Source organism: Arabidopsis lyrata, assembly GCF_000004255.2.
Source record: "Arabidopsis lyrata subsp. lyrata unplaced genomic scaffold ARALYscaffold_7, whole genome shotgun sequence".
Taxonomy (NCBI): domain Eukaryota; kingdom Viridiplantae; phylum Streptophyta; class Magnoliopsida; order Brassicales; family Brassicaceae; genus Arabidopsis; species Arabidopsis lyrata.
The window spans coordinates 7,032,525-7,046,913 of record NW_003302549.1 but is presented as its reverse complement, the minus strand read 5'-3'; the positions used below and the strand labels follow the sequence as shown (position 1 = coordinate 7,046,913).

At 39.2% G+C, this 14,389-nt stretch overlaps 6 protein-coding genes across 7 annotated transcripts in view; 3 read left to right on the top strand and 3 right to left on the bottom strand.

Annotated features, from left to right (window-relative positions):
- LOC9303673 overlaps positions 1-1,322 on the top strand; it is a 4,208-nt gene extending 2,886 nt beyond the window's left edge. Inside the window, exon 4 of the mRNA XM_021016832.1 lies at positions 5-1,322. Within this exon, the coding sequence (XP_020872491.1) occupies positions 5-1,051 (1,047 nt within the window). The 3' untranslated portion in view covers positions 1,052-1,322. The remainder of the gene's footprint in view (positions 1-4) is intronic.
- A 516-nt stretch (positions 1,323-1,838) lies between these two features.
- Positions 1,839-4,291, bottom strand: LOC9305733 (protochlorophyllide-dependent translocon component 52, chloroplastic). 2 transcript variants are annotated; one of them, XM_021017757.1, is made up of 7 exons: positions 3,685-4,291; positions 3,378-3,565; positions 3,192-3,277; positions 2,924-3,108; positions 2,642-2,830; positions 2,350-2,540; positions 1,839-2,221 (listed from the first exon to the last, which is right to left on the bottom strand). In XM_021017757.1, the coding sequence occupies exons 1-7, from the start codon at positions 4,183-4,185 to the stop codon at positions 1,966-1,968; spliced, it is 1,596 nt and encodes a 531-aa protein (XP_020873416.1). In that variant the 5' UTR covers positions 4,186-4,291; the 3' UTR covers positions 1,839-1,965. The 2 variants fall into 2 exon arrangements, with proteins under 2 accessions (XP_020873416.1, XP_020873417.1); XM_021017758.1 differs by having other exon boundaries at positions 2,333-2,540; positions 3,685-4,252.
- Positions 4,292-5,138: 847 nt separating this feature from the next.
- LOC9303672 lies at positions 5,139-6,959 on the top strand. The gene is made up of 4 exons (XM_002869615.2): positions 5,139-5,550; positions 5,950-6,214; positions 6,313-6,380; positions 6,477-6,959. The coding sequence occupies exons 1-4, from the start codon at positions 5,416-5,418 to the stop codon at positions 6,786-6,788; spliced, it is 780 nt and encodes a 259-aa protein (XP_002869661.1). The 5' UTR covers positions 5,139-5,415; the 3' UTR covers positions 6,789-6,959.
- An 86-nt stretch (positions 6,960-7,045) lies between these two features.
- LOC9305732 lies at positions 7,046-8,868 on the bottom strand. The gene is made up of 2 exons (XM_021018105.1): positions 8,652-8,868; positions 7,046-8,029 (listed from the first exon to the last, which is right to left on the bottom strand). Exon 2 carries the CDS (start codon positions 7,795-7,797, stop codon positions 7,234-7,236), a length of 564 nt encoding a protein of 187 aa, XP_020873764.1. The 5' UTR covers positions 7,798-8,029; positions 8,652-8,868; the 3' UTR covers positions 7,046-7,233.
- A 662-nt stretch (positions 8,869-9,530) lies between these two features.
- LOC9303671 (deSI-like protein At4g17486) lies at positions 9,531-11,588 on the top strand. Its single transcript, XM_002869614.2, has 4 exons — positions 9,531-9,999; positions 10,613-10,874; positions 10,959-11,026; positions 11,110-11,588. The coding sequence occupies exons 1-4, from the start codon at positions 9,865-9,867 to the stop codon at positions 11,401-11,403; spliced, it is 759 nt and encodes a 252-aa protein (XP_002869660.1). The 5' UTR covers positions 9,531-9,864; the 3' UTR covers positions 11,404-11,588.
- A 67-nt stretch (positions 11,589-11,655) lies between these two features.
- On the bottom strand, positions 11,656-13,359 carry LOC9303670. Its single transcript, XM_021018103.1, has 2 exons — positions 13,248-13,359; positions 11,656-12,690 (listed from the first exon to the last, which is right to left on the bottom strand). The coding sequence occupies exon 2, from the start codon at positions 12,451-12,453 to the stop codon at positions 11,878-11,880; it is 576 nt and encodes a 191-aa protein (XP_020873762.1). The 5' UTR covers positions 12,454-12,690; positions 13,248-13,359; the 3' UTR covers positions 11,656-11,877.
- Between the last annotated feature and the right edge of the window lie 1,030 nt (positions 13,360-14,389).

Sequence of the window (14,389 nt, the reverse complement as noted above, 5' to 3'; positions counted from 1 at the left end):
TATGAGTGAGAGGGACGTTGGTCCTAATAAATTTATCGGGAGAGACAGATCAGGGATGCGTATGCGAAGCAGGAGTCCTGGGAGAGGACAATTTGGCGGCTGGGATTCCAAGCGCCGCTTCTCCCCACCTATTTATAAAGGTGGTCAATACGGTTTTGGACGTCCCCGTCCTAAAACCGTTGTGGAGGACCGAGTTATGATGAATGGCTTTAATCAGCCAGGGCCAGGCCCTGGCCAAGGCCCACATGGCTATGTACGTAGGCAGTTCTCAAATGGAGGATACCGGGGTCGGTTCAGAAGGTTCCCAGATGGCAGCGGGAATCGTGATTTCAGAGGCGTTGATCGCCCCTTTCCTCCCGGTGATGGTAATGACTATCCAAGTCGCATGCACAACAACCGGGTGAACAATAGGAGAGAGAGAAGCAACTCCCCTCCTGTCTTCAGGAGATTGAACGACCCTCAATCACGGTCCAGGTCCAGAAGCCGTTCCCCAGGCTCATGGAACGGGCGGAACAGATCTCCTCCTGGGTTCAGGGGTGATGAAAACAGGATGGAGAGAGTGAGGTTGCCTTTCCAGAAACGGTTTCCGCTGGATCAAGAGATGGGATTCATGTCGCCGCCAAGAAACCAACGAAACTCGAGGTTTTTCGATGGCAGAAACAATGATGCTGGTGGGGAGAATCATCACAACAACTTGAGGGGAAGAAAATCGCCACCAGGAAGGATGTTTAGACCAGAACAGAGATTTGACAACAACATGAGAAGAGTGAATTTGGAGAACAATAATTTCAGACCATTTATGCGCCATAATAATAACAATAGAAGGTTTGTTGATGGTGGTGGAAGCCGAGGAGGGTGTAAATATGAGGGAGTGGAGGAGGAGAAGAATGGGAACGGGAACAGGTATGAGATGGTGCATCGGCCTCCTCATCCGCCTCGGCGTTTGGAGGCAATGGAAGAAGACGGTGATGACATCCGACGGTTCAGAGTAAACACAGAACAACAACACTCTGTTGTTTCCAACAACAATAACAACATCGAGGCGTCGTAACAAATAAAATATAAACACTTTTGGGTTTTGATAGATTGTCTTTTTCATCTTTTGGGATGACACCAGAGTTTTAGGGGGATGCAGAAGATGCCTGGTGTTTTTCTTCTTGTTTAGGGTTTAGAGTTTCCACAGGAGGGCTTCTAGATTTTGTTGCTGTGTTTATTCACTGCTCTCTTTTCCTTTCTTGGAAAGTAGTTTTGTAGAGTAAAAAAATGAAATCTTTCTGCAGTTGCTTTTTTTGGCTAAAGCTTGGATGCTGAGTTCTTAACTTCTTACCATCCCAAATAAATTTATCACGTGTGTCTTTGAAAGATGATGACGTATGTATCTTATTGGGACTTCGACGCAAACTGGAGTTACCACGTCCAATAAACCTCCATAATATGAATCCAAAGCTCTAAGAACTACGAACCATGAGAAGTTATACCAAATTGCAGAACGAAAAGGTTAAAAGTGGAGATAGTGGAAACATGAACTGGTCCACTACAGTGAAGAAAGAGCAAAAGACAAGCTCTCTTTCGCTTATGTATTAACATGTTCATTAATAAACGATGTGATATATCCACTGTCCATCTTTTGTGATGTAACTGCGAGTATCAGGTTGTCAAATTTCTTTAGTATAGACGCCAAAATTGAGATTTTAGGAGTTGAGAATGTAACATATGTATAGGGAGGGTTGAAACCAGAAACTCAAACAAATTTCTTACCGAGCAGATCATTTAAACCGATAAATTTGTTTGGGTGAATACAATAGACTCAGAAAATGCTCCTGAGGCCATTTCTTCAGTAAATGAATCATCTAGAATATTAGTAAACGGTATAGATACAAGAATTAGTGTTTGTATAAGTGTTATGTACACCATGTGGACTGAATATATCCAAAGAGTATATATATACGAACACCAATATTCATTTCAAACAAGAGCATGATTGTAGTCATGGTAATGGAATGTCTTGTAGATGAAGTGTGATAGCCACTTTGAAGCTGCAAAACTTAAAACAGCCGCCACAAGCACTGCAATTCTAGCCACATTCGACATTGTGGTTTGCTTCATCACGGCCATGACTCCGATCATAGCAACGGATGCGATTTGTAAGATCACCTCTAGCGCATTGAGATATTTGTGAGCTTTCTTGCAGCTGCTGCAGTTCTCAACATGCGACCAATACCTGAAACAATTATGTAGGCAGAAAAGAAACACACAACTTTTATCGTTAGGATGTTTTTTTTTTGATAATAAATCGTTAGGATGTTTAGAACTAGTTTTCATTTAAACTCACAAGGGAGATAAATCAACCTGTCGAAGAGCTGTTCTCGGGGAGGTGTAGGAGGAAGAAGAGATGGATCAAACTTTCCTCTCCAATCGACTTGAGCCTCGCTGTACTTGTTAAACCATCTCCTGAATGTAACCACATTAGCGTCGGATTTTGTTGGGATAAAGCAAGCTTTTTGCCAGTTTTTAGGGCCTCTCTCCAGTATCTTCCGCTCCTACAAACATTCCGTTACAAGATACAAATAAGTCCATTACAATGGTACATTGATCAGCCTCTACTCAGAACAATGTGTGTATTAGATAGATTTGGAATTACCTCTACATGAAGGAGGTGTAAATCTGAGTCTAGAATCGTGTTTTGACCAATGTGAAACACCCATCTCGGAACAATCTTATCAATAAATACACCAAAATTCCTCGGGAACGTCCATATCAGCCTACTGCGACCTGGGCTGACCGGAATACATATAAAGATCAAAGACAATCTGCGCTTTGACAATGCCGCCTGGATACAGAACCATATGGTTAGGTAATTAAAACATGCGACTCTAAACAAGAAAATCTTGATACATGTAAATTTTGCTTAAAAATTTATGACCTTGTCAGATGCAGCTGGTGCGGGATACTCGTGTTCCTGCTCTGGTAGAGGGTCTGTGGAAGACCGATAAACACATGGTGCAATAAAATTAGAATAACCCCATTCTTGTTTTGAAAAGAACCCTTTGCTGTCTAGTTTTTTAACGTTAATTTCGAGTGGTTTCCCTCCTTCTCTGTCAATCTTCTCTGCAAGGAGAGAGTCTGAAGGTTGGTAAAAGGATAAAAAAACATATCAGATAGACTGTTTGAAAATGTCAATTATTATTTGCCTTTTGGTTTAGAAAACCGCATTAGTCCATAATGTGCATAGGGAACATGAGCCGGGTCCATGAGGTTTTCCACCAAGACATCATACCTGAAAGATTTCAAATTTACACAAAAACATGAATGGAGAATTTACACACATAGTTGAAATGATGTAAAAGCCAATAGCAGCCGGGAAATGAAGAAGATACCCGTAAGGAATATCGCGATTCCCCATCAACTTAGTGAATGATGGGTCTTCTAACTCTGGAATGTAAGGAGGCTTGTTGGTTTCAATAATGTTTTTGTACTTTGGATCACTGTTTGGCCAAAACCAAATGATCTCATGCTGCACAGTACTCGGATAAACAGCTACACAAGCTTGCTTGAAAGTGTGGACCTGATTTGCATTACCAAATTTAATCATTGGTCCAACCAAAGGCTTTGACTTTATGTTCCATATAAACCATCTCATTGCTAAACCAATCTAGTCCAAACAAATCGTCATCAAAATCTTACCGGAGGTCCATCAGGAGGAGCTTGAGGAATGAGTTTACAGTCACCGGATCCATTAAAGCACCATCCATGGTAAACACATTGCAACCTCCCCCATTGATCAATCCTTCCATCAGACAAAGGAGCAAGACGATGAGGACACGTGTCATCCATCACTTTCCATTGTTTCTCGTTCCTATCCCACCAAACCACCAAATCAATCCCCATAACTGTCTTCCCATGAGGAACCTTCTTGTCAAGATCGCAAATTGGCATCACTGGGTACCAATTAGCGTACCAATCGAACTTATCCGACCCGGATTCGAATCGGGTCTCAGAATCCGGCGACGTAGTGGTTGATGATGTTGGTGACGATACTGCGGTTGTGAATCGAGTTGACTTGCCGATGATAAGGGAATTTGAAGAAATGGGTAGTCTTGGATTGGAGAAGGAACATTTGAATCTTGGTTTCGTTTTGAGAATTCGGAGCGATGGAAGAGCGCATGCAGCAAGAGCAGCTTCCATGGCGTTGTGTGGTGGTGACAACCGGAGAGAAGAAGAAATGAAAGTATTCGTTTTTACCCATTTTGTAGTATTTTTATTTGATAAATTTATAATCCAACGGTTCAGATTAAATTTGTCAAAGAAAATCGAATTCTAAGCACATTTTTAAGTTTTTTTTGAGTTAGAAGAAAGATTAAATTTGTTACGCTTCTTCTCGTCGTGCATATCGACTTATATCAGCATTGCATTGCTTTCATCATGTTATGCTTCAATCTTAAGGTAGCCCGTTTTTGCTCAAAATCACAGTTATTCAATGGCCCAAAGTATTAATGGGCTTAAAGAAAACAATACTTTTTTGCCCATTAGCAAAGCAAAGACAATTTTTAAAAATTCTACAAATTTCTTACGCGTGCTTGCATCAACGCATGTTTTCTCTAGTGAATTTTTTTTTTTTTTTTAAATTTCAAACTCGAACGCTTTTATTAGACTGATAAGGTATGATCCTCATGGAGGATTTGTACAAGATATCTTGGAACAAGAAAATGAGTTACAAATTGTGAATCATTTGGAATAGCCTCTTTGGCCAAACGATCTGCCGCCTTGTTGCTATCCCGTGGTGTCCATTTAATCACCGAGCTTGTAAACCGTTTTTGCCAAGATTGTATCTCCCGGATCAAGTTGTGCATGTCAAAGTTTCTTGTGAATTATCTAGCCAAATTTTAAAGTATTCTAAGACTGACAAATATTTCACTTAGATCAAGAGATTGTGTTTGGTGCCATGTGACTAGCTTTTTATGGACATTAAAGTGAAAACCAAGTGATAATATTAATGGGGAATTGTATATATCATTTTCTGGTTTAATGAAAACTAAACCGGTTAATTAAAAGAGAAAGTGTCGGTTGAGTGAATAAACGACGTCGGTTGCTTGAACCAAAGAAGCATAGAAAAAGCGAGGGCATAAGAGTCATTGCATGGGATCCCCACCACCGAAGCATCAGTTTCTTCAATCTCCCACGTCTGAAATTGAAAAATCGAGAGAAGAAGATAAGCACAATCTGAACACCAAGAGTTGTTTCGTGCAGTGATTTCTTAGAGATCTAGTAGATTAGAAGTTGGATTTGTTGAAGAAAAGTGAATTTGGTACGAGTCTTTTGGTTTCCTTCTTCTCTGAAGCTACTATAGAGAGAATCTGCGTGCGAGCTCAATTTCATAGGAATTAGGGTTCGTGTTTCTTGGTAAAGATAGAATCAATGGCGGAGGTTGTTCTGCACATATACGATGTGACGAACAGTGGATCGGAGAAGACTAACAACACCATTGTTCAGATCAATAGGTTCTTCAAAGACGGGATCGGTCTAGGCGGTATATTCCACAGCGCTATTCAGGTACTTCGATCTTCGTCTTTAGTCTATCTATCTACATCTCCACATGTATCGATGATGTTTTGGTTATTGTTAGTCTGTATGTATGTGGAAATGGAGAATTTGAAGACATGATATATTTGTTTTCATCTGTGAGGCTCTAATTTAATGGTTTATGGTCTCTGTAAGATCTTGAATTTTCGTCTCCACTGATCTCGATTCTCGGGTCTTCTAGTAATTTTGGAAACTTTGTATGGGATAATGGGTGCGATAAACTCAGGAATGGCTCTCTGGAGACTTGTCATAATCAATGATATAGCTAGGTTTACTTTATTCTTCTTTGACCTAGGTTTCCAGTTTCCATGTTACTATTGATTCGCAGGGAATAGTGATTGAATAGCGTATCTTATGAACTTTGTGCAGGTATATGGAAACGATGAATGGTCTTACGGGTATTGTGAACAAGGAGGAACTGGTGTGTTCAGCTGTCCTAGTGGCAAGAATCCAATGTACACATATCGTGAGAAAATTGTTCTTGGCAAGACAGATTGTACAATCTTCTTGGTAAATCAGATCTTGCGTGAGCTCAGCAGGGAATGGCCTGGACACACTTATGATTTGCTGTCCAAAAATTGCAACCACTTCTGTGATGTATTATGTGACCGGCTTGGTGTGCCAAAGATCCCAGGTAAAGCCATAAGTTGGGAATCAGAGTTTTTGTGTGTGTGTGTATTGTGTGTTGGTCTTCAAAGCTTATGTTATAGCTTGGGTTCTGTCTCTTAACAGGTTGGGTGAATCGTTTTGCTCATGCTGGCGACACAGCCTTGGAAGTGGCAGGAAACACAGCAATGCGGGTGGGTTCTCTCTCATTTTGCTCTGCACACGCTGTTTCTTTCTTACACCTTGAATGCTTGTGGATGTTAAATCCTTGTGAATTGTGATGTTTGCAGGTAAAGCAAGCCAAAACTGAACTTGTGTCAGCTAGTAAAGTGGCTTACCGCTTCCTTTCAAATGTTACCTCGAACATAACCAATGGTTCGAATGGCCCCAATGGCTCCAATGGCTCTCCACAACGGCCAGGAACTCTCAACAATTCAGACAATGAGAACTTTAGATTGCAAGGTAGTTGGTTGAAAGGTATACTTAACACAGCCAAACCCTCCACAAGTACAGAGATAGGGAACAAAGAGGAAGATGCAAATCATACAATAGCGAATCAGAAAAAGCAAAGCCGTGACTCTGATGTTCTACTATTTCAGTAGCAACTGTACTGATCCACCGGTTAACTGTGTATATCCACCTATCTAAAGTTATTCATTTGTATCCATTACTTTGTACCACCATTCGAACACACCTCTCTTTTTTTTTTTCTCTTTTTCAGCAGAATGTGTGTTTTTGTTAAGAAGATATTTTCAACACGTTGTTACTACTTACTGGCAATACCACCAAGCAAGTTTTAGCATATGCATTGCTACCGTTCAAAGGGTTTGTTAAGAGAATGTGATATAAGATAAGCAACAATGCAAATATGAAAAGACTTCAACATGTATGATAGATACAACTCAAAATGCGTCTGTAATATTACAGAAAACGAAAACAGAGTATAAGGTCTAACGTCAAGAGAAAAACAACAGAGCATTCACACCAAAGCAGCCGAAGTCAAATGTTTATTTTAGAAACCAAATGAGGACAAGTCGTGGCATTTTGTCATCCCCGGAACATCCCATTGAACACAAAGGCGTTCCCGTCAGCATTTTCAGATATCTGTAGCGCCGAGACAGCCTGAGCAGCAATCAAATCAGCTGATATTCCCATGTTGTTATCCCAAGCATTTCTCGTGAATGGCGACCAGTTACTATCTCCTAGTCCATAACCATTTGACACAAACCCAATCCCTTGAACCGCATAGCTAGCACAACTCTGGCGAGGAACATAGTTGGTTCTTTCATCTCTAAACAGATCAATTGTGAAACCCTTTTCTTCACCAAGTATGGCCCGAGATGAATCATCAGAATCTTCGCCCAGTAGGACGTGCAGAGCGACAGCTTCTGCAATTGCAGCTCCTTCTTCATCTAACCTCTGTTGTTCTTCCAATCTCTTCTGCTTCTTCTTTTCAAGCTCAGCCCGGATGGCTGCAGAAGTAGCAAGAGCTTTCTCCAAACGTCTCTTTTTCTTCTCAGCTTGTTTGATACGATCAAATTCATCTTTACCATGTTTCTTCCTTGCTTTCCTAACGACTGGCTGAACTTGCTTGCACACCGTGTGATCCATTATTGCTTGACTATAATTCTAACTAAAATAACTGCACTAAAGTCGATGATGTCGTAGAGTAACTCAAGAACTACACCCACTCTGGTATATAGGAATACCTCATGGTGCGGACAATACAATCCCAAAAAGAAACAACAGGCGACAACCGAAGAGAGACGTTATAAGAATTAGCAGACTTATTCTTTGGAATCATTCGTCCAACATTCCCGCACCCCTTAGACTCGCCCATTTTCTGCATTCACAATTACTTGGTAAGTTTAAAGTTGCAGAGGAGTAACATCAGAATCTTATGGCCAAAAAAATAGCATTCAAACTTGTAAAAGCTAACAGTTGTGGATGCAAAATAGACCAACCAAGCAGAGGCGATTGTTCTAAGGACCTCAAAAGACACAAAAAGTCGTAAAGAAGTCAAACAAAATCAGCCAACAATTTATATAGATTGAAAACAGTCAACAACAGCCCAATATGAGAACCTAAAACTAATGGAAACCCTAAATTTCCAGAGTAGGACCAAAGTTTAAGAACTCATGTATAAAATCTGCGGGTACAAAGGGCATCCATCACAGAAAGAGTCAATTATACGGCAAATTTCACGAGCAAATTTCTTAATCCTCAGCAAATAACTCAATTAGACTAATGGATCAAATCACACGAAACCAGATCTGCCTCGGAAACCAATTTCACATCAAAATTCAACCTCAATTCAACAAGAATAATAACAGAAACAATCCACCCACTAAATAGGTTTAAGATCCATAAATTTGCATAAAATCCGAGGAAGCTAATAAAAAAAAAAAAGACTCTTAACAAAATAAGTCAATTATATTGAAAAGATGGTGAAATTGGATCCAAACCTCTGCAATATGGCATAGAAGCAGCTGCCTTTCAAAGAACTCCTTCAAATTATCGTCGGAAAATAGAGAGAGAGAGAGAGAGAAACAAAAACACAGAAGTAAAGTTGCTGGTTTGATGCAGACGAAGAAGAGAGAGAGGAATTTCGAGAGATGGATGTATATTAATTAAAAAAAAGAGACGAAGAAGAAGACGAGAGGGAGGATAATAGAAGGATTACTAGTACAAAGAAAGAAACGTAGCGTGTCTTCTTCTAATGAAAAGATGACACGTGTCGAATGGTGTCTGACTTTTTTTTCAAGTGTAAGTTTTCAATTGGGACTTTAGGACTAGGCCGGTGCGACTTCGTCTACTCCAGTATTTGTGGGTCCCATCTAGGGCTATTAACAGCCGTTAGATTGGGATGTAAAAAATATCGAATTTTTTTATGCGAAACACCAGACTGTACAAGTGTCGTGTTACCTTACATTATTAGTCCAATAAAAGCTTTACTAATTTTCTTAAGTAAAATATGATATGGGGCTTTATTTGCATTCAAAGTTTATCAACTTGACTTTAGCTTTGTGCATTCAACCCCTAAAATGAGACTTTGAACTTTGAATACAGTTTGATAATGGGATACAAAACCTTGTTCAAGCAATTTAGACACACCGAGATCACTCATCCACCATTAGATTGATCTTTCATCCAAATCGTGTGTACGTGACCAACTATAACTCACCGGCTCCTTACTTTGTTTAGCCCACCCTTCATTTTTTTTTCAGATTAGTTAAGGTATTTTGATATCTTTTCTTATTTACAATCTAAAGTTCTAAACGCTTACTTATTTAAATAAATTAACTAAAACAAATGTTAAACGAAAAAAGGAAAATAATAAAAAGGAATTGACAAGGAGCAAGTAAAGTAGCAAATCCGCAGGAAAAGTGAGGGTAAAAGTGTCATTTCCACCACCACCGCCGCACCAGTTTCTTCTTCATCTCCTACGTCTGATTCTGAAATTGAATAATCGGGAGACGAAGAAAGATAAAAGGGTCTAATCTTGTGCTTTTAGATTCATTTTAGGAAAGATCTAGTAGTTGTTGGATTCGTTTAACGAAAGTGGATTTGGTACGAGTCTTTAGGTTTCCATCTTCACCAAAAGCTCTATATAGAAAGAATCTGCGAGCTCAATTTCGTAGGAACTAGGGTTCGTGTTTCTTGGTAAAGATAGAATCAATGACGGAGGTTGTTCTGCACATATACGATGTGACGAACAGTGGATCGGAGAAGACTAACAACACCATTGTTCAGATCAATAGGTTCTTCAAAGACGGGATCGGTCTTGGCGGTATATTCCACAGCGCTATTCAGGTACTCCACTGCTTCGATCTTCTTCTATATTCTATGAATCTTCATGTGTAGATGTATTGATGATGTCTCAGCTTGGTTTTTGTCTACTTTGAGTAGATTTGGTTTGTGTTTATGTGGAAATGAAGAACTTGACGGCATGATACTTTTGTTTTGATCTGTGAGGCTCTAGTTTATTGGTTTATGGTCCTAGAGGTCTGGAGCTGACGTTCTCTTTTGCTTCTCTCCACTCAGGATCTTGTGTTTCCTAGTAAATTTGGTAACTTTTCATATGATAATGATTGCGATATATATTGACAAAGTGCTCTCTGGAGACTTGTTAAATTCAATGATGGCTTACGTTTACTTCATTGATCTTTGACCTGGGCAAATATAATTGCAATTACCACTTTCCCATTTGGTGGAGTTAGAAATTACGTCTGTGCCAACAAAACTACCAGCTCTTGACTTTAGGTTTTCAATTAGTGCTAATCATTCTATGTTCTTAGGTCTGTATGTGTATGTAATCTCATTTGATTATTCTTGTTCATGGTTTTGTTATTTTCTAGTATCTTTTAGATGACTATTGATTCGCAGGGAAGAGTAATTGAAGGGCATATCTTATGAATATGTGCAGGTATATGGAGGTGATGAATGGTCTTACGGGTATTGTGAACAAGGAACTGGTGTATTCAGCTGCCCTAGTGGAAAGAATCCAATGTACACATACCGTGAGAAAATCGTCCTAGGAAAAACAGATTGCACAATCTTCATGGTAAATCAGATGTTGCGTGAGCTCAGCAGGGAATGGCCAGGACACACTTATGATTTGTTATCAAAAAATTGCAATCATTTCTGCGATGTACTCTGTGACCGGCTTGGTGTGCCAGAGATCCCAGGTAAAGCCATTTTTTGGGAATCAGAGTTTGTGTCTGTGCTGTCTTCAAGGCTTATGTGACTGCCTGTATTCTGTCTCTTAACAGGTTGGGTGAATCGGTTTGCTAATGCTGGTGACACAGCCTTGGAAGTGGCAGGAAACACAGCGATGCGGGTGGGTTCTCTCTCTTTTGTTTTGCTTCTCTGCAACATAAATGCAACATTATGGGTGTTCAAATCTTGTATGGGATTTTGCAGATGAAGCAAGCCAAAACTGAACTCGTTTCAGCTAGTAAAGTGGCGTATCGCTTCCTCTCGAATGTTACATCGAACGTAACCAATGGCTCCAATGGCTCTCCTCAACGATCGGGAACTCTCAACAATTCAGACAGCGGAAACTTGAGATTGCAAGGTAGTTGGCTCAAAGGCTTACTTAACACAGCCAAACCCTCCACAAGTACAGAGATAGGGAACAAAGAGGAAGATGCAAATCATGCAATCACCAGTCAGAAGAAACAAAGCCGTGACTCTGATGTTCTACTGTTTCAGTAGCAACCGTACCGATCCACCACAATGCATTCGGTTAGCTGTATATCCACCGGTCCAAAAGTCACACGCACTAGTCTCCTCGTCTGTACCCATTACTTTGTATCAACGCTGGAATCCATCATTTTTTTCCCTGCGTTTTTAGCTCAAATGTGTGCTTTTGTTAAGATCATTCTCGGTTGTTACGGTCATATCTTAACATCAAAAGGTTTATAATTTCAATACACTAAAAATTGTGATTGAATTTGGATAGTCACGTGATTCAAAAGGTACTATGTATACAACTTAGAACGCACTTGTGAATGTCACAGAGAGAAATCAGAAGATAACATCTTTTCAGCTAGTCTTAACATCAAAAGATAAAAAAAAAAACAAAAAGAGTTTTCACACCAAAAGGGCTTCTAGAAAAGAGAAAAAAGCTGCGGCTCCTCTCATAGCAAACACTTTTTTCTGCAGCCAAATTTGTCACCACGGCTTTTGTCATCCCTGGAACATTGTTTCAAAGACAAACGCGTTCCTATCAGCGTCCTCAGATATCTGTAGTGACGAAACAGCCTGAGCAGCAATCAAATCCGCAGATATTACCATGTTGCTATCCCAAACATCCTTCATGAATGGCTTATATGACACTGACCAGTTACTATCTCCTAGTCCATAACCATTTGACACAAACCCAATCCCTTGAACCGCATAGCTAGCACAACTCTGGCGAGGAACATAGTTGGTTCTTTCATCTCTAAACAGATCCATTGTGAAACCCTTTTCTTCACCAAGCATGGCCCGAGATGAATCATCAGAATCTTCGCCCAGTAGGACGTGCAGAGCGACAGCTTCTGCAATTGCAGCTCCTTCTTCATCTAACCTCTGTTGTTCTTCCAATCTCTTCTGTTTCTTCTTTTCAAGCTCAGCCCGGATGGCTGCAGAAGTAGCAAGAGCTTTCTCCAAACGTCTCTTTTTCTTCTCAGCTTGTTTGATACGATCAAATTCATCTTTACCATGCTTCTTCACTTTCCTAGTAACTGGCTGAACAACTTGCTTGCACACCGTGTGATCCATTATTGCTTGGTATAACTCTATAATTCTAACTAAGTAAAATGCACTAAAACTCGTTGTCTTAGATGATTTCAAAGACTACAACCACTCAGGTATATAGGAATACCTCATGGTCCGAACAATACAATCCCAAACAGAGTCAACAGGAGACAACTGAAGGGAGAGGTTATAGGAATTTGCAGACTTATGATTTGGAATCATTCGTCCTCCTTTCCCATACCCCGTAGACTCTCCCATTTTCTGCATTGACGATTACTTGATTAGCTTTTAGAAGTTGCAAAGGAGAAACACAGAAGCCATGCCACTTTATTCAAGGTACTTAAAAAGACACCAAGTCCAAAGAAAGTGGTCAAACATAAATCTAACGATTTCAACAGTCAACAACAAGGCAAGATAGAAGATACATTAAACAAGCTAAAGCCTGATAATTTCAATGAAGTATTGAAGCCTTAATCGCCAATAGTGCCAAAAACTTTTAACATTCAATTATTAACCCTCACGAAACATCAGTTAAGACCAAATCACAGTGCATAAGAGACAAGATCGCTGAGAATTATTAAGTAATGGATGAGCCTAGAAGCAATCAATCGACAGAGACAAGATCTGCCTCAAAAACTCATGTTGCATCAGAATTGAATTGTCTAACTAGGCTTAAACCCATAATTAACCATTAAATCTGAGGAACAAATGAAGCTAATCGAAAAAACTTTTCTCGAAAGAAGTCAATTCAAAAATCTATGGAAATTGAAGATAAACGGATCAACAAGATGATGATGAAGATGAAATTGGATCCAAACCTTTAGAAAATGGCATAGAAGCAGCTGCCTCAAAGAACTACTCTAATTTAATCGGATAATACAGAGAGAGAGAGAGAGAGAGAGAGAGAGAGAGAGAAACGTAGCTTTCTGGATCCAGAAGACTCTATAGAGACGGACAGAACATGAGATAGTTCAAGAAACGTATACCGACTTCTTGTCTATCATCCAATCAAAATAAGCCACGTGTAAAATTATGTTTAGAGGCAAATTTTACTTGCAGTTTCCTTCCTTTGGGTCTTGTACACTTGCACTGCTGAAACCATGTCTTGTCCATTAGCTTAAATTAGCCATCTTTATCTCGATTTTTTCACTAATTCAAGTTACGTTCATATATAAGATCATACTGTATATTTCATGTGGTTCGGATGGTTTCAAATTTGTAGATTATATTGAGTACTTTTCATATTTTTTATTATTTAAAAAAGATATTATAAGTCAAACTAATAATTTAGATTTTAGACCTTCGTCTTATATCCAATCCATTTATGTACCTTATGGCATTTTCTCTCAGCGAGTGTAATAAGAGGATTAGTGAGTCTTGCTTGCATTAATGTTTTCAGTGGACACAAGCTTTAAAGCTTTTAAGTGTCGTTAAGACACGTAGCAAAATACTCCCTCCGTTTCAATTTAGTTGTCGTTTTAGGATTTAAATTTGGTTTCATAATAGTTGTCGTTTTAGGTTTTCAATGCAAATGTTTGGTGAAAATTTCAGTTTTATCCTTACTGTTTTAATGTTTTGGCCAATGAAACTTTTTATAAAATATATTAATAAAGGGTAAAACAGAAAATTTAATGTTTTTCTTAATTTGTGTGAAAAAACCTTAAACGACAAATGGAGGGAGTATTAACCTATTTGTCATTTGAAAATGGACATTGCAAAACGCGTGGGTGTTTATTTATTTTTCGTATTGGGATAACACATCATCGTCATTTTGGTTAGGTTAAAAATAATAATCGTCATTTTGGTTGGTGGAGTAGCCACAAGACATATCATTCGTCCACGAATCAATCTTGACTTAACAAAAAAATGTATAATAAGGGAATGTGTAATGATGGTTTGATTAGTGTGTTAACGGTTGTTATTGGAGTTTGCTTATTCGTCAAATACGTACCCAACTTCC